Genomic DNA, 27,167 nt, shown 5'->3' on the forward strand with positions numbered 1-27,167 from the left:
CAGTGGGAACATTTATTGACTTTAGAAGCATGATGTTACTTCTGATGCTGATGTTGTCTGTGGTTTCATTGGCAGACAGTGATGATGGTGAGTGACGAATGATTCATTGATAAAGTTCCTTTCTGTTGCTTTGGATAAAAAAATTGGAGTTCTCCAAGTTATAATTCACTTTTAGTTTTAAGGAATTAAGTTTAATGCCTTTGACTGAAATAAGGGATTTATAAAATCTGGTAAAGACTAACTGTTTTGTTTTCTCTCAGACTTCTGTTATGATGAGGAGCACTGTGGTGAGTTCTTGTTCTTGTTAGAAATAATTCAGAAGGACAAAAGATACTAATTTTGTCAATATTACTATTGTCATGACGTAAACAAGATTAAATTGTTCTTGGTAGATCCATATGTATGGGGAGACATCTACCCCTCTTGCCATCCTCTTTTGGAGAGCCATCACTCTCCAATCAACCTGGATTACAGCTGATGAAGAACCAATCTTTAGACTCTCTGCACCTGGAGGGTTTTAATTTGACTCATAAAGGCCAGTGGTGGCTGACAAACCAGGGTCACTCTGGTAAGTGAATAATGACCTTTAGAAAGACGTTTTGGACACTTTTATCCCAAGCGTCTTCAAAGGGTACCTACATTTTATTGAAGTGTTCCCTGGAAATTGAAAGTTGTAGCTCAACTGGTTCCAATCTGAAACATGTCTCTGTGTGTAGTTGTGCTTCAGGTCGGTAACGGTATGCAGGTGAGTGGTGGAGGGCTTCCTGGGACTTACCGAACCATCCAGCTGCATTTCCATTGGGTCTTCAAACGGTTCTGAGCACACCCTGGACCACCTGAGGTTTCCTATGGAGGTTTGGGGCTTCACGTTGTCCATATCTCAAAACTGTTCATGATGTCTACATTTTCGTAATGGATGTCCATGTTTGTGCACAGATGCACATAGTCAACATCAAATCCACACACCCAAATTTGACATCTGCGCTTGAAGACACAACTGGCCTTGTTGTGCTTGGAGTCTTCGTTGATGTAAGATATAGTTTTATCTGAAGTAATATTTCATCTCTGTTTGTATTTTATCGTTAATACTCTTCCACAGGTGACATATTTGCACAATGAAAACTTCCAGTCCATCTCAAATGCACTTCTTTCTGTCGCCTACAAAGGTTAGTTGAGACAGTAGTTGAAATGGTCTTCCATTTAAAAAAACAGAATGTGAGAAAGTCTAAATATAAATAAATCTAAATCTTTTTCATTTTCTTGTAGGACAAACTAAATCGATCAGACCATTTCCTTTGATGAATCTGTTACCTCAGAACAACCTAACGCAGTATTACCGTTATCACGGCAGCCTCACAACGCCGCCCTGTTCACACTGTGTATCAAGTACCCATCTATATCTCATGGGCTCAGGTAAGACGTATATACTCTACATAAGTATGTGAACACAAGTGCTTCTAGATACGCTAATTCGATTTTTTTTTTTTTTTTTTGCACTTCATAAGTTCTCGTTGCACTTTCAGTGTTGTCACTAGGTGGCGCTATAGTGATAGTAGCATAATCTTTTACGGTTATATTATATTATAGGAATCTTGCCAAATAAGTTTGTTAAAATTGAATTAAAAAGTCGTCATGTTTGTAAATCGCAAAATAAGTAACGTAAGTTTAATAGCGGACATTTGAGGTATGGCGGTTTGTTAAAGCCACAATAACGCCGCACGCAAGGACGCGCTTGCAGTTTGCAAGTTGAGCAGATTGTGTTGTTGTTGTTTGCAGATCTGTAATACATTTATGAAACAATTGCATAAATTTAAGATGTTTCTAACATTTGCTTTTTTTTGACAGTTCGAGCTGTTTGTAAGCGGGATATGTTCCACAGAGGAAGAAGCCGATAAACAAGTTCCCCTGCAGAACAACTACAGACACATCCATCCAACCTATGTTCGGCCCGTGTACGCTTCCAAAGATGCAAAACTGCTCACCAATGGAGTTTCCCCTCTTGCCATTTTTAATCTTTTTAATGTTCTTTTATATATTGGATTTTTAAACATTTAGTATTTTGCATATAGCAGAAGGACAGTATTAAACGTCCACTTGAACATAAACTTCAATTACTGTGTCAAAGGCTAGTCAGAAAGTGTCACTAGCCATTTTAAAGACCCATTCACACCAAGAACGTTAACGTTCTCTTTATTATAAGCACGCTGCCATTATGTCATCTGCCACTTTAAATGGATTCTGATTGGCTGTCGATGATTTTATGGTTTATCAGCTAGGGGTAAAAACTGTTCTGAAAGTGTTGCAATGGTATCGTTCCTCATTATCATTACAGGCAGTTGTGGTGTGGATTTACTTATTCTCATAAAACTTTAAACGATTATTAAAACCATGTAATTATTAGTTATTTTTACGGTCCGTTCACACCAAGAACGATAACTATATTAGCGTCCACACCAACGCAGGATAAAGTTCTGTTTTATTTACGTCATCTGCTGCTTTAAATCAAAGTCCCTTTAAGGGTATTCTATCGTCTTTGTTTAAATGCACGAGCTCTTTAAAATCAGGTGGATTCTGATTGGATGTCAATCAGTGAGTCTGAAATCGCGTACTGTCTGAGTTACTACATTTGAATTTGAATTTACTTTACGACCGTTAAAAACGTACTACATCCGCCATGTTGTTACTGTCACATGACCTACCAGCGTCAGTTGCGTCGCTTCACTGCCGTTCATAAATCCTCTCCCGTGGCCTCATGGGATAGTACCATAGACTGTATGGATAGTACAGTGTCTATCTTGAATGCGCACTTCAGAATCCGGGCGGAAGTAGTAGGTCATCCGGGTACTTTTTGCCTATTGTTTTTCGAATACTATGACTTCGGACATACTCGCCTCACTGATTGGGACGCATCCCAATGTGCCTACTATACTACGCCCTTAAAGTATGTACTCTTTTGGTGAAGAAAAAGTACACACTTTTGAGTGTGTAGTAGAAGAGTAGGCAAGCTTTGGGACATACTATATAACGTCATACAACTGCGTCTTTAACGGTCCGCTCTGTCACATAATTACACGCATCCTGTCACTGAAAAATGGCCTGTCAATCATCTTGTCACTGTTTATATTCTTCACATTTTGTTTCATTTAACTTCCTACATATTGGAGAGAAATGAAGTAGCATGTTGATCTGCCAGCCTTGGGTCTTCTCTGCAGAGAACGGCTCATATTTTTTGCATAATGGTGCATTTAAAAGTTAATGGCCAAACGGATGTTTATGAAAGTTCACATTGTTGTTGTAGATGAAATATCCTAACACAGATAACATTAAATAAATTTTTTTTAATAGGTTAAATGTTGATTATTCGTAACTCAAACCCCTTTATCTAAACCTCTCTACTTAAACGACGGTCGCGCACATCCGCCATGTTTGTAGTTTTTTTTGTTTGTATTTTTACGTTTTTTAATTCGTGTTTGTAGTTCTGAACCGAATTATTCGTCAAAGCGCAATGGATTGTGGGTAATATTAGCCATCAGCGTGTGCACGGATCCACACTTCAAAAATCTACCTGAAATAGTAGACCATCCGGGGACTTCTGGCATACTCTGTTCAATATACTATGCTTTGGGACATACTTATTTTGATCTCACATACTATTTAGGATGGATAGTATGAACATTGGGACGCAGGGATAATGTTTTTCGCCTATTATATAGTATGCGATTTCGGACGCAGCGCATGTATTTATTGCTCATCAGCTAGAAAATAAATCGTTCTGAGGTGATTCCAACGATATCGGTCCTCTGTGTCATTGTCGTTAGGGTTTTGGTGGACTTATTCTCCTAGCATTAGAACGATTATTAAAACTTTATCATTTCTAGTTATCGTCCTTTTTGTGAACGGGCCTTAAATGGTATTATAATTAATTGTAATTGACCAAGAACGATTGTGTTAATTATTTGTATGTTGAAACAAATTGTAGTTGCAATTTTGATCACACATCTACAGCAGCCCCATTGAGTTCAACAAAATTGCTATCGGATGAGTGATAATCCTTGGTGGTATGCCCATTTACATATTTCCCCTCATTCATTCTTTGTGAACTTGATCATTCAAAGCCTTTTCCCACACACAAATGCTGCATAGTGGGATTTCATATAATAGCCTATAGTAGAAAGATAAAATTGCATAAAGTTTAAAGGACGTTTGTGAAAGTATGCACACCTATATAGATAAACCAATTAATGAGTTATGTGAAAAATACAAACTTACCTCAGGAGACAAACTATTTGATGTATATACAATAGCAGAGCTATCAAGTGCAAAGTGCTCTTTTACAAATAATAAAGATTAAATAAAATGACATTGTTATCGGTGTGTTTTGTCTATTTTGACTAGCTCAATCACACACAAGTGTATTGTTGTAGTGCTCATACCCTTCACGTCCTGTTACTGACACTGGGGGCACTGCTCACTCACACAAAGAGCCCTTGTGTCTGTCTCTTTCAGGTTACTAGGTTTGCCTATCTGGCCAGTGAGGTCATTCCCTGCTGCTCACTGACAGAAGAATCACTATTTCAGCTGACGTTCTGAAGTGGACCATCAACGACTACTTGCCTATAAATTACTGTTCTTTAGTTTAATTGGTAACAATTTATAAAATAATGTAATATAACAAGAACCGTTAAATGTTGAACTATAACATTACTGTAAAACGATACTGTTCGTCACCAGATTCTTTTTTTCTTACGTAAACTGCATTGTTTTTACGATTTTTTATGTAAACATTCGCGGTTGTGTTATATATATATATATATATATATATAGACAATTAATTGTTAAAGAATCTACTCATGTTTTTGTTCAACTGGTGACGGAATTATTATTTGTATTTTTTGGTTGAACCATGCGAGTAGAAACTAAATACATTACAAACAATAGCCGAGTCCGAACAGTAAAGGGTAAACCTATGAATAGAGCTATGAGTTATGTAAGGCAATTTGAAGGGCAGATGGTGAGAACCCAGTGTGCTTTAGACCTCCTACTGACACAAATATGTGAAGTTATTATTCGTAATTAAACTCACATTTGAAATCCTGCTAACGCTGTACACAGGAACTCACCAAGATAAAACATCCGGATTAATAAACTTTACATAAATGTGTGAGACATGATTAAAAGATTAGTTCCAAGACAAGGCAGTTGAAAAAAAATCCTTTATTTTTCCATGATCTTTTTTCCATACAATTGTGGTATAATAAATAGACAGGGGATAAAGGTCAATTTTACCAATGTCCCTTGCCATTTCTGAATGATAATGCTTTCCCCCCACACTGCAAACAGATTTTCATAGAATTTACAACCAAAAATAAAAAATAAAGCTTGACACAAGCTGAAAATACTGCCACCAGCTCTCTGTACTCACTGTCAGATAGACCTTTCTGAGCTGTGACGCTGTAGCAAATCCTCAGGAACAAAAATATATATATATATTTATATTTATATATTCACAGTTAGAGTATTTACACATAAGAATCCAAGGGAAAATGGGCAGAAAAAAGACGTTTCTACAAGAAACAATCTTTCAAAAGGAAGTACAAATCTGTTTTATGTACAAGATGCATCATTTTCTTTAAATTAGCTATTCAACCCCTTTTTCATATAATGATCCCTGAAAAATATTCATTTTAAATACTCCGTTTGTCGCTCATAAAAGCAGAACGATGCATCATCACTCCCCATCATGATAAAAAAAGTCTCATTCCTTTATACAAACCATTATTATCCTGTACAATATAAACATATTTAAAAAGAAAAATCTCAAAAAGAGGGGAGACCTTACCCTGTGAGTGAACTAATGCAAAAGGACACGTTTCATAGCTTGGTCTTGTGAGTGCCATTTGGCCTGATAGGAGGTTGGAAGCCTCTAGTGCATTTATAAACATAACCAAATCACAAAGACAAGCACAGTGACCATGCTGCCTTGCAGATCTGAAAGTCTTCTGCTTTCAAAGGGACATTTGGCTGAATGAGGATGTGTAATAGCTTTTCAAACTTTTTGATGGTTAAATACTGAGCAAAATGCAGGACCTCAAATGGGTCGCCCGAAGTACCAGTGAACTTAAGTCATTCGTACACACACACATAGGAGGAGACAAATGGAAGAGGGTTTGCCTTTAGAGCCGTGACACATTAAAGTACATATTTGGCACTCTATTCAACTTATACTTGATTTTCTGGGTCCACTGCTGATGGTTTCAGATCGACGGACCTAATACTCCAGGGTCTGATATCCTAAACATCGGTGCATCTACTTAGACTAGATTTATTAGTTGAATTGGTGCCTGGGCAACCTTTTTGAAAAGCATCAGTGCTGTGCGCCAGTTACCGCACTCACAGAGAACTCCAAATACTATGAAAACCCATGCTGAAACCAGTGCAGGTGGATTTCGCCATCTTAAAGTGAACTGGTGGAGAAAATTAGGAACATACGTTTGCAGAATAGCAGCATCATATTGGTGAGATTCGCTCCATAATAGAAAATTCAGCATTAGTGACTGAATATGCATGAACCCAATTGGACCTCTGCATGTTTATCTGCTGAAATAGTGAGCTGACATGACAAACGCAGAGTTAATACTAAGCTGTACAACTTTAAAGTGGAATCTGATTGAAGACAAGCAGCTTTCGGTCTTTGCACCTTACAAAAGCTAGAGGGCAGCAGACACGCTCAAATCCAAAGATCGCAGAAATGGTTGTAAAAATGGCTTGAATAAATGAAAGAAAGTGTAGTGTATTGTTTAATTTGCTTTTATCCTTTAAGAAAGGTCCAGTCAGTAGGTGCCACATGCAGCGCTGGCTGAAATATCGTAGGAGCGTTTCGCTTTGTGTAAATTTGCCTGAGCTGTGGACCTTTTCTACTGATTTGTTTTGTGGCCGGCGCAGGTTGTGCTTTTGTTGAATGTTCTGCAAACTGAAGACAATTGACCCAATTCCCCCAACAATGGTTAGTGTCACAATAAATGCTAAACCTTGTGGGCATGTTACAGTGAAGTCCAAAAATAAACTAAACTTGCAAGTTGGGCTGGGAGAACAAAACTGAATTAAAACTGAATTTTGTGTCTGTGGGACAGACGTGAGCAGCTTAAAGTGTTTGGGGTCCAAGTTCAGGGACGGGGAGGTCTCTCCATAACCAAACTGCAGAACAGAAGGGGACTGACGAGGAGCAGGAGCTCCACGGCAAAGACAAACTGTGCCAAATGGGCAGACAACAAAGTGAGTGCCCAAATATTTTGGGGGGAAAATAAGTCCATTTCCAAAGAGGTCAATGGAAGAGTGGTAGAAAACTCATTTTTATGCTTGAAAGAGCACCTGTAATTCGTAAACAATCATGAAAAAGTACAAAAACGAAGTCCCAGACACTTAGCTGCACGATATATCCAGTGGATGTGTTGGATTTCACCCACTATTTCCTCTGTAGCTCCAGAAGATGGGGCGTCTGGGCTTGTTGATGGGCAGTGCATGTTTTTAAAATAGTTCTCACCTATACGTTGGGGGTTAGTTTAAGGTTCCCCTGCAGTTTTCTGCACCACAGAGGCACGGTATCTTCTCGTCCTCGATGGGGAACTTGTAGTCGTAGGTGATCTCCTCGTTAACATTTATTGGCTGCCGGGAGTAGATGACGATCTTTTTCTGTGACTCCACAGTGATGACCTTGGCGTAACAGTTTGGCTGGGAAACACAAAGTAGGACACCATTAATATGGTTTTTGCCTTCAAATTGACCTTTTGTTAAAAAACGTACAAGCAAACTCACATTACAACTGTGATTGATGAAGCGGGCGAAGTTGCCACATTTGGTTGCATCTATAATGGTATCGTGATCCACACGGAACATGTAGCTACTGCCGATGCCCTTTTCCTCATAGCGCTTCTCTCGCATGTCTGCGATAACCTGCAAAGAGATGGGGAAATTACGAACAGACCGGCCAAAAAGCAGTGATGCTGAAAGTTTGGTTAGCTTCACGCTCACCTGTCGGATATTCTGGCCAACGTATTCGATAACCATCTCATCGGCAGCAATAGGTTCCATGGCGAACAATCCCCAGTCATGAATGTGACTTTTACAGAACCGGATTTTCTTTTTACGGAACTGTGTAGAAGTTGTGAATCATTAAGATTTTGACTTGGCTCATAATTTGATTGGTGATGTTTTGCAGGATATGCAAGATATGAATAGCTGGGTTTCGCTTGTCTTACCTTGAGCTGGTTGAACTTGAGGAGGTCACTGTCGCAGCTGAAGGATGACAGCAGGCGGCGCTGTTCAGACCGCCGCTCTGAACCTGCCCTAGTGGACGCTTGGGGCTGTGCTGGAATACTCTTCCCCTGTGAGAAATCACACACAAACACAATCAACATCAAAACCTTCAGCAAACCAGCTTAATGAAGTATTGATTGTGAGTAAACTCCAGTATTTTATCACTGCGGCCCACCTGAGTGTCCACATCAGGCTCTTCGGACTGCAGGCGTGAGCTGTTCAAGTACTTCATTTTGTCTTTCTTGTCGATTTTGTAGTAGCCCTCGCTGCGGGCGCAGCCGGTGACATGGTCGCGTATACCATCCTCTTTCCGCTTCTTCTTCAGCCCTGATGTGCTGCCCATGTTGGTAGGTTCAGAGGAGTCAAGAAAATACAGCTTTCTTTACATGAACAGATACGTCTCCACATTAGAGGTCTGCAAATACTAGCAATTCATTTTAGTGGATGTAATTATTTTTTTTATCACAATACTGTCAATGAGTAAGACGGTCCCAAAAATGTGAACACTGGGGTAGGGCTGCACGATAAATCGTATGCGATATTTAATGTGCATCTTGTCAGTAAAGCAGGTTCTGTAATCAGCGGTAAATCTCCATCACGTGCGGGCTTTCACATGGAGCCGCGTTAACTACACAGAGCCGTTGTTCACCGACAAGCTGCGCTAAACCATGATCATATATGAACATGGTTTAGCGCAGCTTGTCAGTTTACCGCTAATTACAGAACCGACTTTACTAACAAGACGCGCATTAAATATCGCATGCGATTTATCGTGCAGCCCAACACTGGGGTTCTATTTTTCAACATCAACCAAAGAACTGCAATTCAATTCCGCTATTCCATTTGGAGCCACAAGGGGCATCATTTCTTCACACCTAGTGGCATCAAACTAAATTGCAAAAGGAACTAAATGACTCTGCCAAACACTCCCCCAAATCTTCCATTGTTTATTATAATTTAATTCCATTTGCTGCCACTAGGGTCACAGATGTTACCAACAGCCACTTTAAAGGGGTCATATGATGCTGCTAAAAAGAACATTATTTTGTGTATTTGGTGTAATGAAATGTGTTTATGCGGTTTAAAGTTAAAAAAAAACATTATTTTCCACATACTGTACATTATTGTTTCTCCTGTATGCCCCGCCTTCTGAAACGCGTCGATTTTTACAAAACTAATCGGTCTGAAAAGCGAGGTGTGCTCTGATTAGCCAGCTATCTTTGCAACTTTACAGATCTTCTTTATGCACCAAGAGCTTGTAACACTCCAAAGAGAAAGGAAAAAATGAAATTGCATCATATGACCCCTTTAATAGGATTTTACACTTAAAAAGTCATTATCATTGATAAAAGACAATGGATCTTTTTTGTCTGCTAAATTTCACTAATGTGACTGCACCTTAACATTGTAGCAGTAAAGGATATGAGGATGGTGGACCCAGAGGGTGTCATTGAGCCAGTCGTTGCCATTGTCCTGCTGCAGCATTTTGTCATAAGTTATCTTAAGGTAGCAGATGTCCTCCTCATCAATGCCGTCATTCCAGATGTCATATAAGATGGTCATCTCCTCAAATTCTGAGCGGGGTAGGAAGCTGGGGCGGGGCGGTGATATCACAGGGGAGTGCATGGATAACAACAACTCTTGCCAGCCCCGTCTCTGTCGGCGCGTCTTCTGAATAGGTTCCTCGACGTAAAGCAACTTGTCTTCCACCTCAGGTATGACTGTCTGGGATTGGTTTTCCTCTTCCTCCAAGACTGTGGAGTCACCATCTTCTCCTTTGAAGGTCTCTGAAGGGTGGTCTGGGTACAGGTCGTTTACCGGTAGATCTGGAGGTAAAGAGTCCACCATTGGAGCTGGAGGCTCTTCAGAATCTGGAGGGGTGGCCACAGGTACCTTTTTAGACTTGGGGCGCCCCGGTTTCCTTTTACTTGGAGTAGCATCTAAGGGCACAGGAACATCTATCATTGGAACAGGTAGGTCTTTTGGAGCAGCAGAAGAGGAAGTCTCTACAGAAGTGGGAGAGGAGCCTTGGGGAGGCAGAGGTGGCTCCTGAAGTGAAGCAGCAGGAAGGGGAGGACCAGGGAATGGGGAAGAAATGGCATTGTTAGGTAGGCTGGCATGAGGAGAGGCGCTGAGTAGAGGCTCTTTAAAGAGAGACTTCTCCTCCAAGCTCTCCGACGAGGCCTTCCTGTGAATGGGAAGGCCTGCAGATAAAGCAGCAGAGTCAGGGAAAGCTGGGGTGAAAGTAAGATCTCTACCCGGAGTCCGAGGGATACCAGCGCTGAGGACAGGGGATTGAGCAGGATAAGAGAAAGGGCTGCCGGGAATATGCGGCGAGCTCAAGCTGTTACCTGTTAGCGGTGTGTCGCTTCCTGGTGTGACAGGAAATGCATCAGTGCTCTGAGACTTGCCCAAACCCCGGGGTCTGTCCATAAGATCTCTCCCTGGTGTGCGTGGGATGTCCTCTTCCGTAGGCAACCGCCCACGGACAGGCATATCCGGCAAAGCTTCAGGAGGCGGCAGAAGGGATCGAGCTTCGAGGGCATGATTGGGGGGAAATGGAAGGTGCATTGAGGGCGTAGGAAGAGAACGAGGGATTGCAGCTTCTGATTCTAAGGAAACTGGGCCATCACGACCAGGGGTTCGGCGAAAGTCTTCTGCAGGGATCTTTGGTTGGGTGTCCTGATCACTGTCTGCAAACAAACCTGTTGGAGTGGGTGGCCGCAAGCTACCGACATCCTCCAGGGTAGCTTTAGCTTTGGACACTGGAATACTGACGGCCAAATCAATGTCGGGTTCATCAGCTGAAAAGAGATGACAACCAATTATGATGTGACTTGAACACAGAATACTCAACTGCTACAGGAACATCAGGCTAAAAAACAGTCAAGACTCTGACCTGGCAATCTTTTGGGTGATGGGGGCCACACGTCTTCAACTCCAGGCTTGATTGAGCTCACCGCAGTATGTTTGTGATCGATCTCTGCCTCATCTAACGCTTCCAGCCTGCCCAACTCATTTGGTTCCTCTTCTGGTGGTGGTCCTGTGGGGGTACTGGGAGCTTTTACATCAACATCCTCCTCTTCAGAAGATGAGGATGTGGAAGATGAGGACGACGATGAGGTTTGTGCATCGGCTTCATCTTCATTCTCCATACCCTCTACCTGTTCTTCTTCTTCCTCCTCTTCCTCCCCTGAACTCGATTCGTAGTCGGACGAGCTCTCGCTCCCAGAGGAATCAGAATCAGATTTGGAGGAGGATGATAAGCTAGAAGATTCTGGGGGGGAAATAGTGAAGGTCAATACCTCAGGCCAATTACAGTGACCACAAGGGCACAATATTTATCAACCTCAAGCCATTAAACTCATTACCATCATCTGATGAGTCAGATGATTCACTCTCGCTGGAGTCTGATTTGCTCTTCTTTTCATCATCTTCCTCGTCCTCCATAACCTAAGAAGGCATGTCTATATTAGGCTCAAATAAGTACATAGTACATTGTACATAGAGCCTGATACCTACACTTGATTAAGGTTCATTAAGAAATACTGTGGACTGGTGCTCACCGTGCCAGAGGACAACCTCTCAGAGGCATCTTCTACTGCCTCCTCTTCATGATCTGAAGGTGATGACTCCTCTTTGCCAGAGGTTTCCTCCTCCTCCTCGCCTTCGCTGTCCAGCTCCAGAGGTCTGGCTGGCCTTCGCTTGGCAGAAGAACCACCGCCATCCGTTCTGGATCCGTCTGTGCGAAGATCTGTTCTTTCTGATTCTGAGAACCGACCTTACCAAGTTAGTTTACAGAAATGGCATGAGACCATGTAAAGCATTGTCACTTTAAAGCCAACAGTTTTTCAGTTTGAATAAGTGGTCCATGTTTCAGTTTATAGAACAGAAATCTGATTAACTGGGCAAGTATGTCAAGCACACACCTTCATCTTCCAGCTCATCATCGACAGGTGTGGATGGTCGCACCCTCTTATTGTCATTGGTAGATGTTGGCTCAGGGGGCTGTTTCCTCTTAACCTGCAAACAAATGAGTAGCAATTGATAATGAGCAACTTTTAAAGTATAACAGCAAATTAACAAAAACACCTGGTGATAGTTTGGTACCTTGAAGGATGGCAACCGGATGGCACCGCGCAGGCCTATGCTGAGACCTATTCCCTCGAATCCCAGACCTTCAACCTTGTTCCAGTTTTCCAGTAAGCTAGAGGATATGGTCTCTTTGGGTTTGGCCCGTTCTTTTTCATCATCTTTGCCCTCACCGGTCTTCACAGGTGTAAGTGTAGCCTGCAGGTGCAGAAACATGATGACGACAGATAATTCTGTTAGTATAATTACATGACCTCAGGTTAATAAACTGGGGTTTTCTTTTTGACTAATTGTTCCAAAACTCTTTGGAACATTCAGGTCTGGAATCAGCTAACATTTAATTTAGAGTAAGATAAGATAAGTTAGGGATAATTTTAAGCGGTCCAAGTTAGTCTACTACTATCCGCTCCAAAAGACCAACAGATTAAATATCAATTTATCAACCCATCCCAGGAAGGTTTTAGGAAATGTATAAATATTACTATATTGACTTGATACAATTATAATATTATTAAAAATATTTGCTTGTCAGAATAAATGTAATAACTGGGTATTTAAAAGTTTAAATTAACATTTTGGAACAGCATTATTATTGAAAGCTAAAACACTGTTTGGATCAAACACAGACATGACACTAATAACATTCTTGAATCAGAGTTGGGTTTGCCGCACTTCATTTTGCATTATGTCAGTGCAGTTCAGAATCATTTAGGATGAATGTACCATGATGTACTCTATTTGGAGTGTTGAACAAGAAGCCATTTAAAGGGAAATTATATTTATGAAAGTTACCTATCAACTTGACAGTGATTTTGTATCTGGCACGACTTAAATAGCTTGAAAAGCAAATTTGCTGCATTTGTTATTATTCATTTCGAGAAGTATTTACATATTCAGCAACGAGTATCATGTAACATTTAAAACAGGCCTGGTTTTGTAGAATGGCGCTTACCTTAGCCGAACGCTCCTGTTTGTCCCACCACTCATCAAATGCCCTGAAGGCCACCACCTCCACCATCTTGCGGTTGAGATCTCTTTTCATAATGGACTTCAGCTCCTTGACAATAAGCGTAAGCACTGCATCCACAGTGGCTTTGTGTGGGTCTTCCTTTTGGGGCTCATAGCCTGGAGGGGGAACAGCAGGGTTGAACTTGGGCATGTTGGGTAGGTGCCAGGGCTGCCCCTGACCCACAGTGCTTGCAGGCGCACCAACCATAGACAAAGGTGGATACGGGCCCCCAAACTGCATGGCAGCAGCGGCGGCAGCAGCGCTGGCGCTTGCAGCAGCCCCACTGATGAAGTGAGGGTAAGGGTACGGCCGCTGGCTCTGCGCCATGCGACTTAACATCTGAGTCTGCATCTGGAAGGACATGTGAACGCTTCCCCACTGTGGTAAGGAGCTCATCAGGTCCATCTGCATAATGGGCATCATGCCAGGGGGATAAGGGTGCAACGCGTGTAGCATCGGATGGGGGGCCACGCCAGGTGGGCCAGCCAGGTGCGGTACGGTTGGAAGAGGAGGCAGCGGCAGGGGGAAGCCAGCCTGTGGAGGAGGCAGTGGGGGGAACCCTGGCGGGTGCATGGGAATGGTCTGCATTGGAGACATTGCAGAGTTGACCACAATGCTTTCACAATCCCCACTAGCAATCGGTGTGCCAGGCATCTCATCATCGGAAATCTCCATGTCTTCACCTGATGACTGATGGCCCTGTGTTAAAAAAAATAAATAAATAAATAAAATAGCAAACATCTGTTGCATTAGAGCACAAACTAGTCACTTACAAAGCAAATGCAGAGATAAACACTATCTATTGGCCTGTATTGCCTTTGGCCTTGTGCAACAACGAACAGATCAATTTCTTATTTTTTCCCCCCCCTTTTAACTTGATCTAGACATAAAGTTCTAATGAAGTTCTATTGCTCTTAGTGAGCATAATATTGAGTATTTGATCAATTAAGTTACAAGTAAGTGTTATTTTAGTATTATTTACATATTTATTAATATTTATAATTAGCTTTTATTTTTATATTTTCAGTTTATTTTTAGTTTTGGTCATTTTGTTAAATGCTTTTATCATTTTATTTATTTCAATATCATTTATTATCTTTAATGATTTCAGTTTTAGTTTTTGTAAAAGAACATTTATTTCATTTAGTTGCAAAGGCAACATTTCTAATTTTCATTTATGTTATTTTAAGTTTAGGTTTGTCATCTAATATTACAGTTTTTTATTTACTTCAGCTTTATTTCAGTAAACACTGTGACAAACACACTACATTTTTTTTAAATAAAGCAAAAGTAGCACTACTTAAGATGTTTGTTTTCTAATAATGAATTAAATAATTGTTTAAAGGTCTTAAAACTAGCGTGCAAAATTTGCCAGTGCGTGTGGACCCCTTTTCAATAGAATTGGGATTATGCGGCAGATGAAAATTGTAAATCAGATCACCTAGAAAAGTCTTATCATACCTCTTCTCAATAAACTGCATGACTTGTTCACAGCACAAATGATACAGGACTAGTTATGCATCAAAATTGTATTTTTAGTCTCCTTAAATCACTAACCCTAAGCAACAGTAATAATATTCTCTTGAAACAATCATTGTAAGATGCTTGAATGTAGGAACCCAAACACTTTCACATATGACACAGCTCTTGTTGAACTATGGTTTTGGAGATTCAATAAGAACAGCACTTTCCTGATGGTCCAGCTTTCAAGCAGGAAGTAAAGCGCAAAAGTGAGCCAACGGCTGTTCATTGTTTCTCGTCTTGAACTACGTGTAAGAGGAAGTGAAAGAGTGTTGCACATAAGCGGCATCCACAGTAGGATAATATTTCATTGGGTTTGCCATACAGAGCTGGAGGCTGTAATGCAAACAAGTTAATTTACAAGAGAGAGCCTCATTATGCACTGAACACGTATGTCCTTACTGCAGACGCCCAATATTCTTGGATTTTCTATGGAATGCAATGCTTAGCCTATTTTTTTACAGATTAACATGTAGCACTTAAACTACCAGGCTAAACTTTCTATTTTTCAACATGCTCCTGAAATGTTACAAACAGTTGAGTTGCAAAATCTCAAGCACACAAGGAAATGACCAGTGATGCCAAGAAGTCTCCTGGCTAGACCTATGGGTTTAAACAAGCCCCACAAAGCATACGGAGATCTAAATGAAATTAAGAAAAAAAAACATGCTTGGATATTTTGAAGGAAAAAAAATGCTAAAACATGTTTTGGCAGATTGCACAATTTCTTATACTGCTAAAATGTGAAACAAAAGGGAAAGTAGAGGGCCTCCTTAAAGGAAGATGAGTGCAGTTGCCTCTTACATTCCTCCTGGGTCCTGCAACCCTCCATACAACAACTCAAAATATCATATTTAACACCACATCAGAAGCCTTTGAGAAGTTAGATACACTACGAACTAATAGCCAATAGTAGCAAACTACACTAAAGAAATTTAGAAGGCAACATCTTAAAAAAAAGTCACTGTATTTATAAATACTATGGTAAAATATCAGACAACATGATTTATTTTTGCAATCTGGCTGTTTGTGCAGCTGTAAAATGAACTAAACTGAATCAACACTGAACTAAATTGAACTGAATAATGACACTATTGTGTTTTTAGAGGTGCTAAAATTGTATATAAAGAACTTTGCAACATTTATACTTAGTGCTGGGCAGTATACCGGTTCATACCGAATACCGGTGTTTATTTTTGTTATGATATTAATTTTTAAAATACCGCAATACCGGTGTATGTCGCTTAAGCTTCAAAAATATATTAATTAATTTCAAAAACTAAATAACTGAATCATTGAGGCCTACAAATCAGTTCATTCCATCTGAACAAACTGAATCAATACTTCAAAGAAGGGATATTTCAAAAGAACTGTTTGTGCAGCTGTAAAATGAACTAAACTGAATCAACACTGAACTAAATTGAACTGAATAATGACACTATTGTGTTTTTAAATAAGAAAATGACAGTATAATGCATGAAATTCATGCGCTTTGCATTCAAGTCACTGACGAGAACAGATGAAACGGTACTGTCTCTTTAAGAGAGGGGAGACCCAATACAGCTGTCATCCTGCCTTGAGGATCTCACTTTTACAAAGGTTAATGACGGTTTAGTGTGTTTGTCCTTCAATAAATAGTCGAACTTAAGGGTTTAACATTACCAGTATTTTAATTTGTACAACAATTACGCTTTAGTCGTGGTTAACCACCTCCTATTTTTTTTAAACATACATTTTTCATCTCAGTACTTGCATACATATTTTAGAGGTTAAACAATTTTGCTTTAAACTATAGCTAAATATCTAACTAATAGTTAAAATGCTTCCGTTTCACGGAAAACGTCAAAGCAAACACATCAGTTAATCCCTCTGATTTGTAGTTTAATGGTTACCAAGCAACCAACGTAAATTTTCGCACGTGACTTCATGTCACAAACAATCTATTCAAATATACAAACACGTGAGGTATTTTAGTGTAACTCGGTCAGACGACATTCCTCATTTAATATTAAAGCTATAAATGTCCAGTTTAGTATTTTAACACATATTTCATCCTTACCTTTAGGGTCCAACTCCACGTGGATGATGTTGCCCATGACAGACGTGTTGTTCAAGTTCTGGACAGCATCCTTCGCCGCCTTGACGGTTCCGAATACAACTTTAGCAATTCCGAGATGTTTTTTGTTCTTCGGATTGTACAGAATTTCCACCTCCTCAATATCGCCGAACTTCTTGCACATGTCGGTGAGGAATCCCTCTCTGACGTTGTCGTTGAGCTTGGCGAACGTGACCTCCTTCGGGGGCACGCGACCGATGTAACACTCATCGATCTGAGGAAAAGCGAAACGATGCTTTGAAACAGAATGTTTGTTTGACGTTACTTCAAAACGGACCGACCGTTATCTGCTGCCCTGTTTGAACTGTTTGCACGTGCCTCTAGTATAGCTGAAAACAGAACGTTAAATCACTTGTTTTTGAATTCAAAAGCAAGCAATACGTTAGATGTATATGAAGCGTTGAGTGAACGTCAAACGTCCTGCAGTCGGATACTTAAAAAAAATGCACACATGTGTCAAGGGGGTGTGACTGAACTACCTTAAATTTAGGAACCGGGAGATCAGTCTCCTTGTACTTAGTCCACAGACGACTGATTCTCGGGTCTCGGACGATGTCCACGGGTGGCATTCCGGGGTTCTGCAAACAAAACAAGCACATTTATAAACACTTTACGCGAGGAAGTGTACTTTACACAGCCAGCACACTCAAACCGGGCATGTCACTGTCACCAGAACTGATGCGGTACAACGAGAGCTCGTCTCTCACTAGTTTAGTTTTCAAACGAGTGGTCAGTCGTGAAAGTTTGGCAACGGTGAAACTCTTTGATGTGCTGTGTCAGGTGTTTACAACGCGAGTGTGTTATATCCATTCAATACGCGGGTCGATGTGTCCGGTTCTGGCCGTTGTAACGGCTCGTTTCGCTCACCGGCACGCTGAAGTTCTGTCCATCGTAGCGATACAGTTTGTGCGATCCCTTTTTTAACGCTGGGTCAATAATCAACTTGTAACTTCTCCAATGACTTCGTTTCTCTCCCGAACTGCAGATAGGATGGCTGTTCTCCATTCCGTTCGCCAAACCTAACGAAGAGATGACAAAAACAGAAAGTACGCTTCATAATCCTGACATGGCAAAGGTTGATTTTTGCACACAAACAGTACGTTGTAGAAAATGGGGGGTTTGAAGCGGTGCCCGAAACAGACATTACAGAGGAAGAAAAAAAAAAGAGAAAGCTTACTTGAACTCTGTCTTCTACCGTGATCTTCATTTAGCTTATTTCTTTCTCCAGGTCTGGACATTTTGTGCCCGATCGAGTAGTTGTATATAAAACGGCTAGATCTTGAACCTTTCACCGATCACATTACATGATTTTAAAGATACTGCCTCCTTTTTGCGAGCCAACACATATTGTGTGCCTCTAGTCTGGGGTTTCTGTCTCTCCCACAATACACCACTACCTCAACCTTCCGGCACATTCGACACGCACTTTCGATTTATTGTTTTTAATTGTTACGCTAAAGCAGAATTTTGTGTGACCGTCAAAAACACATACAAGTCTGGTTATGTGCGATAAACGAGTAGGAAGTGAACATATCTTGAATTTCGAGCAGAAAACCAACGTTTCGAACGCGTTGAATCTGCACTATAGATTTACATGGACGTTAAATACAAGATGGACATGGAGGAGCAACGCTGGGGAAGGTTGTTAAAACTGAATTGGGACACGCGCCGAAAGCCCAAATGATTTGGTGTAGAAACGTTCTGCGTTTCTGTTTTAATTTAAACATTTATTCCTGAATATTTTTTTGTCTTGCATTTAGAATGCGTCAGTAAAATGAACTTTCACGAGGGTCCATCTTATGTAAACAAAAAATAAAAGTGGTGATTTTTGTGTTTAAACTTCTAATGTTTTGTACTAATACTAGTTGTGATACATTTCTCAATTCCACCATTCCCAACATTGTTTGATATTCTGGGTGCTTGGGCAATTGGCTGGTTAACAGCAGTTCCCTCTCTGGCCAATCAGATTGAAGCACCATGGTAGATTCAGCTATTAGAAGCACAGCCTTCAGTTCTTTCTACAGAGAGCAGAAAGAAGGCTGAACGCAGGCGCAGCCATTTTCTCCTACATTGGAACTCAATGGCCAAAATGGGTTTCCTTTGTTCCTAAAGGGATCTAAATCTTGATTTCATCAGCCTTGTTTCTAACGCGAGGATAGAAGGGCAGAAAAGAAGTGCAGAGATCTCAGTCGATACCAGTGTTATCATCTTCTAGTCTTTTTGTTTGTTACCAGATATGCAGACGTGTGCGTAAAGCTTCATTTGTGCTCTGGACAGCTGGAGTGGATCCTCGACAAATTTCGACATTCAGCTTCGCCATTAATCATATAACCTATGTTAGCTTTTATTTAGTTCTTGAAAGGAAAATAAAAACTATAATCAAAATATATAAAACATGTGAATGATACTAAAATAGCCTAACACGTGTAATAGGTGGGTAAATCTAGTAATACAATTAATAACACTTTTAGTTATGTAATTGTTATTAGTAACAAAGTCACACTCTTACATAATTCACTTAATTATCAACAAATTGCTAAAATAATCACTGCAATGATGTTTTTTCTAATATCATCTTAAGCATACCATTCAGAGCAACCTCCTGTCCCGCTCCACCCTCTGTAGATGGGAGAATGTGAGAAACTTTTCAAAGGACTGTCTCAATTAACATGTAGTTAGGAAGTCAACTCTCCTGACCGGCTGGAGGGAGTGCCTTCATGTACCCCGCCTAGTGATGGTGCAGACCATGTGTAGACGAGCATAGAAAAGAGTCACACAGCCTCAATTACAGTCACACGCCTGATCAGGGGTTCTTGAAAACATAGTCACATGGTTTGAAACGAAAAAAAGGAGAGAGGAGGAGGAAGTTGGGACCGGATAGCAGCATGCTGACCTGGCAGAGTGTTCGTCTCACGTTATACTCACCCGCCACTCGCACCAATGAATTTACCTGACACTTCTGTGCACTTGGGCACCTGTTGGAGGAACTGAATTGGCCGGTGAGGCCCGCAAAAGGACATGACACAGAATGGCACTCAGACTGATTCTCTCAAAATTGTGATCGTCGGAGATGGGGGCTGTGGGAAAACATCCCTGCTTATGGTGTACGCCAAAGGAGATTTCCCAGAGGTAAGCTTTTAGATGATGAGGGGTTTTAGGTTGGCAAAGTACAAATTTGCTTTAGTTTTTTGTGTGTGTAAGTAAACCAGATTTACTTTAGTTGTGAAGATAGTTACAGAAATAACCATTTTTAAGAGAAGGAAACATTGCAAAATGTATAAGAGTCATTTGCACAACATCCTCAGCCAGTTTTTCCACTCCCAGACAGCAATTTTGGTTTCTGCCAACGCCTTGATTGTACTTCAAATGTGTCTTGTAGAAACCTGAAATTTTATGCACCATCATCCATTGTATGCCTGTATTTGTCTAATTTTATGTTGAAAATCAACAGAAATATGCTCCATCTGTGTTCGACAAATATGTCACCACTGTATCCTATGGAGGGAAAGACATTCAGCTGAATCTCTATGATACAGCAGGTAAGTGTCTACAGACGCCACACACACCTCAGATTCCAAACACCCCATTCTCTACAGTGACCTGCTTCATTGATTAACTATTTAGGCAGGAATGTTGAGTGAAATGGGTGTGAAACCATTAGTAATAGTTTTCTAAGTTGTCATCCCTGAGGTCAGGCCGCATACACACTTTGATCATTGCATGATTATCTAAATAATAAAAAATAAAAAAATCCCTTTGGCATTGTGTTCAATTTCATTTTGAATTATTTTGCAAAAAAAAAAATTTGTGCAAGATTTCTGTCCTCATTCATTGACATCTAAGACCATACTGTATGAATTACTTCCAGAATATTACAGTGAAATAAATGACATGTTAGCCATTGTGAAATATTCATATTCTAAATATCACCCCAGTTTTTAAGCTGTGTCTGCGGATGTGGTGCAACATGCTAAAAGCCACTACTCAATTTGTAACGCAGTTGTTACATTTGTGGATGAATACTGCATGTTTTTAAATTTTTTCAGAATTGAATTAGTTATTTAAATTGAATACTTTGATTATCATTTACACTAATGTTCAAAAGTTTAGGGTCGGTGTGATTTATTTTTTGAGCGAGTATTTATTCAGCAAGGATGCATTAAATTGATCAAAAGTGACAAAGACATTTCTAATGTTATAAAATATTTCTTTTTCAAATAAATTCTGTTCTTTTGAACTTTCTATTCATCAAAAAAAAATCCTGAAAACAAAGTATTATGGCTTCCACAAAAAAAAATAAAAAATTCAGCATCCCTTACTGTTTTTAACATTTGACATCTGATCATGTGACACTGGAGACTGAAGTAATGATGCTGAAAATTCAGCTTTGCATCACAGGAATAAATTACATTTTAAAACATATTCAAATAGAAAATTGTTATTTTAAATCATAATAATATTTCAAAATTTTTACTGTTTTTAATGTATTTTTAGATTTAATGAATGCAGCCTTGGTGACCATAAAATACTTTTTTCAAAAAGATACAAAATCTTACCGACCCCAAACTTTTAAACAGTAGTTTTGTTTTGTTATATGTATATATATACAAAGATATTATTACAGAAAAAAACGGTTCTAGTTGTTTTGAAGCCTCAAATTGATTGAAATGAGATATTTGAGTTAGTCATGTTCTAGTTTGTTTATAGTTCAAACATTTCAGAACTGTACATTCAGGAACTAGGATATATTTTTACATTGTTAGTATATTTTTACAGTGAATATATTGTCATAGAAAAAGGAAGTTTTATTTTTATTAGTCACACTGATCATCAGACATTTTATACCTTATTTGGAATGTTCTCGTATTGATTTAATCGTCATTTACTCATTTACTGTCACTGACCTCGGTGAACCCCTGATGTCTATATAACTTGAATTTCTCCATGAGAAATTCTTCGAAATGTCTCTTTTGTCTAAATTGAACTGCATCTTTAGTAATCAAGCTGCTTATCAGACCCACACTGCTGCACGGACCTTCTGTGCGTCTCAGGAACAGGATGTTGAAGCCAGGATGTGGTTTTCTACCACATCTCGGTTTTTCGTCAAAATACTTTGTTCATAAAATACGACACAGGAAGATGCTGTATATGGTCAGAGGTCTCCACCTCCTCGGCTTCAATGACTTGTTTAGAAGCGTCGCCATAGAAACAGTCCACATAATGCAGCGCTGTTTTCAGGTATCAGTGTGATTAAAATGACGTCATTTCCTTCTAATCTGTTTATTGACAGGCCAAGAGGACTATGACCGCTTGAGGCCTCTGTCGTATCAAGAAGTAAACCTTGTTCTCATCTGCTACGATGTGACCAATCCGACGTCGTTCGACAATGTCACGATAAAGGTGAAATCATTTGCCTTCAGTTGAGTATGAAACCGAAGTGTTCATCAGGTGAAATAAATTACATTTTAAAACATATTCAAATAGAAAATTGTTATTTTAAATCATAATAATATTTCAAAATTTTTACTGTTTTTAATGTATTTTTAGATTTAATGAATGCAGCCTTGGTGACCATAAAATACTTTTTTCAAAAAGATACAAAATCTTACCGACCCCAAACTTTTAAACAGTAGTTTTGTTTTGTTATATGTATATATATACAAAGATATTATTACAGAAAAAAACGGTTCTAGTTGTTTTGAAGCCTCAAATTGATTGAAATGAGATATTTGAGTTAGTCATGTTCTAGTTTGTTTATAGTTCAAACATTTCAGAACTGTACATTCAGGAACTAGGATATATTTTTACATTGTTAGTATATTTTTACAGTGAATATATTGTCATAGAAAAAGGAAGTTTTATTTTTATTAGTCACACTGATCATCAGACATTTTATACCTTATTTGGAATGTTCTCGTATTGATTTAATCGTCATTTACTCATTTACTGTCACTGACCTCGGTGAACCCCTGATGTCTATATAACTTGAATTTCTCCATGAGAAATTCTTCGAAATGTCTCTTTTGTCTAAATTGAACTGCATCTTTAGTAATCAAGCTGCTTATCAGACCCACACTGCTGCACGGACCTTCTGTGCGTCTCAGGAACAGGATGTTGAAGCCAGGATGTGGTTTTCTACCACATCTCGGTTTTTCGTCAAAATACTTTGTTCATAAAATACGACACAGGAAGATGCTGTATATGGTCAGAGGTCTCCACCTCCTCGGCTTCAATGACTTGTTTAGAAGCGTCGCCATAGAAACAGTCCACATAATGCAGCGCTGTTTTCAGGTATCAGTGTGATTAAAATGACGTCATTTCCTTCTAATCTGTTTATTGACAGGCCAAGAGGACTATGACCGCTTGAGGCCTCTGTCGTATCAAGAAGTAAACCTTGTTCTCATCTGCTACGATGTGACCAATCCGACGTCGTTCGACAATGTCACGATAAAGGTGAAATCATTTGCCTTCAGTTGAGTATGAAACCGAAGTGTTCATCAGGTGAAAGTCTGTTTTAACTTTGTTTGTTAGCAACTGTGAGCTGATAAACTTTGACCTGAACAGTAGATGATTACAGATGGACCACCTCTGAAAAGAAACAGTATTTATTTTAAGCTTCCTGTCGTGTCAGTTCAGAGGAATGTGTTGAGCCCTGTTTAAATAAAGACACAGCAAACTGTTCATTCATGGCCTAAAGATAGATACAGTACACCATTACGGCATTAAGGAAGACCAGAAAAAGTATTTATATAAAAGAAGAAGTTCAGTTTTAAACTTTTTTTTTTTCATCTTCCCCTACAGTGGTACCCAGAGGTCCGTCATTTCTGCCGTGACGTCCCCATTGTCTTGATAGGGTGCAAGACGGACCTGCGAAAGGACAAAGAGAAGATGAGGAAGCTCAAAGCTTTAGATCTGGTGCCCATCACCTACCTCCAGGTTGGCTTTACATTTACATTCATTCATCTGGCAGACATTCGACTTACAAAATAAAGAACATCACAAGCCCTCAGTCTCAAATACAAGTCATATTGGGTTAAGTTTGCTATTTTTAATGCTACTATATATTAAATATATTCAATGTGAAAACAGTTATGCTGCTTAATATTTTTGTGGAAACTGTTACTTTTTCTATCTATCTATCTATCTATCTATCTATCTATCTACACACACACATTCAGTGTTCAAAACAGTTGTGCTACTTAATATTTTTGTGGAAACCATGTTACTTAAAAAAAAAAAGTAAAAAAGAACAGCATTTATTTGAAATAGAAATTTGTTCTTTGTAACATTATAAATGTCTTTACTGTCACTTTTGATTAATTTAATGCATCCCTGTTGAATAAAAGTATTAATTTCATAAAATAAAATAAAATAAATAAACTTATTAACCCCAACATTTTGAATGGTAGTTATATATATATTTTTAAATATTTAGATTTTTAATTAATTAATTTTACTTTTATATTTATGTATTTTTTATATGTTGGTGTAAACTAATTTACTGTCATGTGTGTGTGTATATATATATATATATATATATAGTGTGTGTATGTATATAAATAGTATATATAGTGTGTGTATGTATATAAATAGATATAGATATAGATATGTTTACTGAGTAACCAACCTTCATATCTCTTTCTTAGGGTGAAGAGATCAAGAAGCAAATGAACGCTGAGATATACCTGGAGTGTTCAGCTAAATATAGAGAAAACGTAGAGGACATTTTCAGAGAGGCAACAAAGCGAGCGCTATCGGCCAGAGCTAAAGCAAGACATCGTCGCAAGAAGAAGAAACGCTGCACCATCCTGTGACCATTACCAGAAGGAACACATTTGTTCAAGTTTTGTATATATGAACTAGGATATTTTGTAAAAATTCCAAAACCATCTGCAAAGCTTCTCACTATTGTTTAAGCTTTCACGGAGGAATATTTTTCAGGACATGCTTGTGGTGTGCGTTTTCTCATAATCTGCCCACCAAGCAAGGCTTACTCTTTGACAGAGGTCACCAGTGTGTGTGTGATAAGTTTGTAGTGGTCCACACCACATCCTTCTGCTGGTGTTACTGATATGACTTGATGGAATTTGGTCTTCCATGATCGTGGATCCAACAGGAGATGGAAAAACTGCTGCTGATGTCTCAGGGATGACTATACATCACATGGTCACACTTTGAATTTGGTTACATTCTGTGTTGTTTATAATAGTAACGCACAACTAACTGAAGTAACAGCCACTATGTTACACTGGGTGTGCAATTCATGTTATCAACTTACACAGCAGTTTTTGAGTTACAGTATTTTGTGAGTCTATATATTATATAAAGCTTTCTGAACAAAAAAGGAGGCCTATACTGTGGTGTACAAAAATCCTGATTTGTAGAAATATCAGTCTGTGTGTAGACCACCACCATTTACAACGTTTTAACTAGGCTAGAATTTCATTTTTGTTTCTTTAAGGTTGATTTACTATATCTCGATAACTTCTTCAAATCTCACATAGACACTAGAAAGTGTTGGATCAGTTGAAAACCATTTGCCTGAGTGTAGATTGCACAAATAAACCCGTGATATTTTAAGTTATATATTGTGCACACACATGCTTTTAGGTGTTTTGCCTACTGAAGTGAATCATGTGTGAAACAGGATGAAGTCACTTCTGTAGCTCTTTTATAGCCTAGCTACAGCTGCATCGGCACACAGGTAGCCTACTTTTCATTTGCATAATGCAGTTTTCAGATATTAGGCAGACATATGAGTGAAAATCTCTGCTTTCTTTAACAAAACAAACTTGCTCGGAATACAAGAGTGATCTTCTTGTGGTTAGCGCAAAAACTCCTGCTTAGCAGGATGCGACTGCGGTAACGGAAGCCTAGACTACGTATAAGCATGAAAATATTATCAATATGAATTTACTGACAATTTCATTGAAGCTACTCTGCACTGTTTTGAAATAATTTCTTTTATTAATTATTTATGATTATAATATATAGTTTGTTTTATATATTGTATTCCATAAATACGGTATATTTGTAACACTAATATAACAACAAATAAAACCGTAACCATTGAATAAAGCTATAAAATTGGACATAATAATAATAGCTAGACACTAGACTACACAGAGCTTTATAACTAAACGAGTAAATAATAAATACAATCGCTTATAGCACCTGTATATCACCCACAAGCCCCAAGTAGAAGCACATGCTCCACTCTTTCTCCCTCTGGTGGTGAAGGCCTAAGTAACAGATTTTCACACGAGGCCACACAGATTGCATCAGATTGAATTTATTTGCTCTATAGCAACAGAAGGGCAATAGAAATCCAACTTAATATCTAATGGGTCCTTTGAAAACCTTCTTTCCCCCCAGTCTGAAGGCTTATTTTACGTTCAAGCAAAAAGTGCAGTTATTTCTTTCAACACAAAACACTTACAAAATCACACTGTGAAGAGTGACAACTATTACGTATACGTCCCAACATGAGAAATGCCGTTTAATTACAGCTTTTTGTTTCAGGTACAGTTCACTGAGCCCATGAAATTCCAAACAACTTGTAACACTTGGGTTCTAGGCTAATCTAAACCAGGTGTGAACAGGCAAAGGAGAGCATTAAGGCAAACAAATCATCCAGTAACCAAATGCAACTTCTGACACTACTTGCATCTGTAATATCACATAGGAAAAAGGTCTTGTCTGCAAACTCCCTGATGGTGTACCTTGAAAAAATGTCGCATTAACAAGCAAAACAATATGCTTTTTCTTTGACACGGTCAAAGTACCAGAAACACATACTGGTTTGTACTATTACAGCGGATGTAATTCTAAAAGCATTCATTTCCATTTTTCAAGATGTAGTTCAACATTTTTGTTATTCGGACTTAAAATGCAGTTACTATGACTTTGAATACAACTACCAAACACGTAAAAATAACAAAGCAAGAAAAAAGGGATGCTTCTTTTTTGATTCAAATGTACTATGAAGTGTTACCGGAGCTTTATTGCCATCATTAAAAATACAAATCCACATTTTCAAGGTGTCAGGGAATATCATGTGACCTTAGAGGAATAATTCACTCAAAAGTGAAATTTGCTGGGAATTCACCGAATTAT

The 27,167-nt window shown here is 39.0% G+C and overlaps 2 protein-coding genes and 1 pseudogene across 2 annotated transcripts; 2 read left to right on the plus strand and 1 right to left on the minus strand.

Moving 5' to 3' along the window:
• The first annotated feature begins 29 nt into the window (after positions 1–29).
• On the plus strand, positions 30–2,055 carry LOC107746230 (carbonic anhydrase 15-like; annotated as a pseudogene).
• Positions 2,056–5,228: 3,173 nt separating this feature from the next.
• LOC107746221 (histone-lysine N-methyltransferase SETD1B-A-like) lies at positions 5,229–18,458 on the minus strand. The gene is made up of 16 exons (XM_016560352.1): positions 18,229–18,458; positions 17,919–18,070; positions 17,531–17,629; positions 16,978–17,265; positions 13,358–14,155; positions 12,424–12,603; positions 12,243–12,336; positions 11,880–12,082; positions 11,685–11,766; positions 11,213–11,590; positions 9,738–11,117; positions 8,489–8,664; positions 8,256–8,381; positions 8,029–8,148; positions 7,813–7,950; positions 5,229–7,728 (listed from the first exon to the last, which is right to left on the minus strand). The coding sequence occupies exons 1-16, from the start codon at positions 18,287–18,289 to the stop codon at positions 7,555–7,557; spliced, it is 4,449 nt and encodes a 1,482-aa protein (XP_016415838.1). The 5' UTR covers positions 18,290–18,458; the 3' UTR covers positions 5,229–7,554.
• A 967-nt stretch (positions 18,459–19,425) lies between these two features.
• On the plus strand, positions 19,426–25,635 carry LOC107746201 (rho-related GTP-binding protein RhoF-like). Its single transcript, XM_016560318.1, has 5 exons — positions 19,426–20,180; positions 20,503–20,590; positions 22,342–22,451; positions 23,853–23,987; positions 24,698–25,635. The coding sequence occupies exons 1-5, from the start codon at positions 20,070–20,072 to the stop codon at positions 24,863–24,865; spliced, it is 612 nt and encodes a 203-aa protein (XP_016415804.1). The 5' UTR covers positions 19,426–20,069; the 3' UTR covers positions 24,866–25,635.
• The last annotated feature ends 1,532 nt before the right edge of the window (positions 25,636–27,167 follow it).

This window comes from Sinocyclocheilus rhinocerous, unplaced genomic scaffold, assembly GCF_001515625.1.
Source record: "Sinocyclocheilus rhinocerous isolate Xijiao unplaced genomic scaffold, SAMN03320098_v1.1 scaffold4545, whole genome shotgun sequence".
NCBI classification, from domain to species: domain Eukaryota; kingdom Metazoa; phylum Chordata; class Actinopteri; order Cypriniformes; family Cyprinidae; genus Sinocyclocheilus; species Sinocyclocheilus rhinocerous.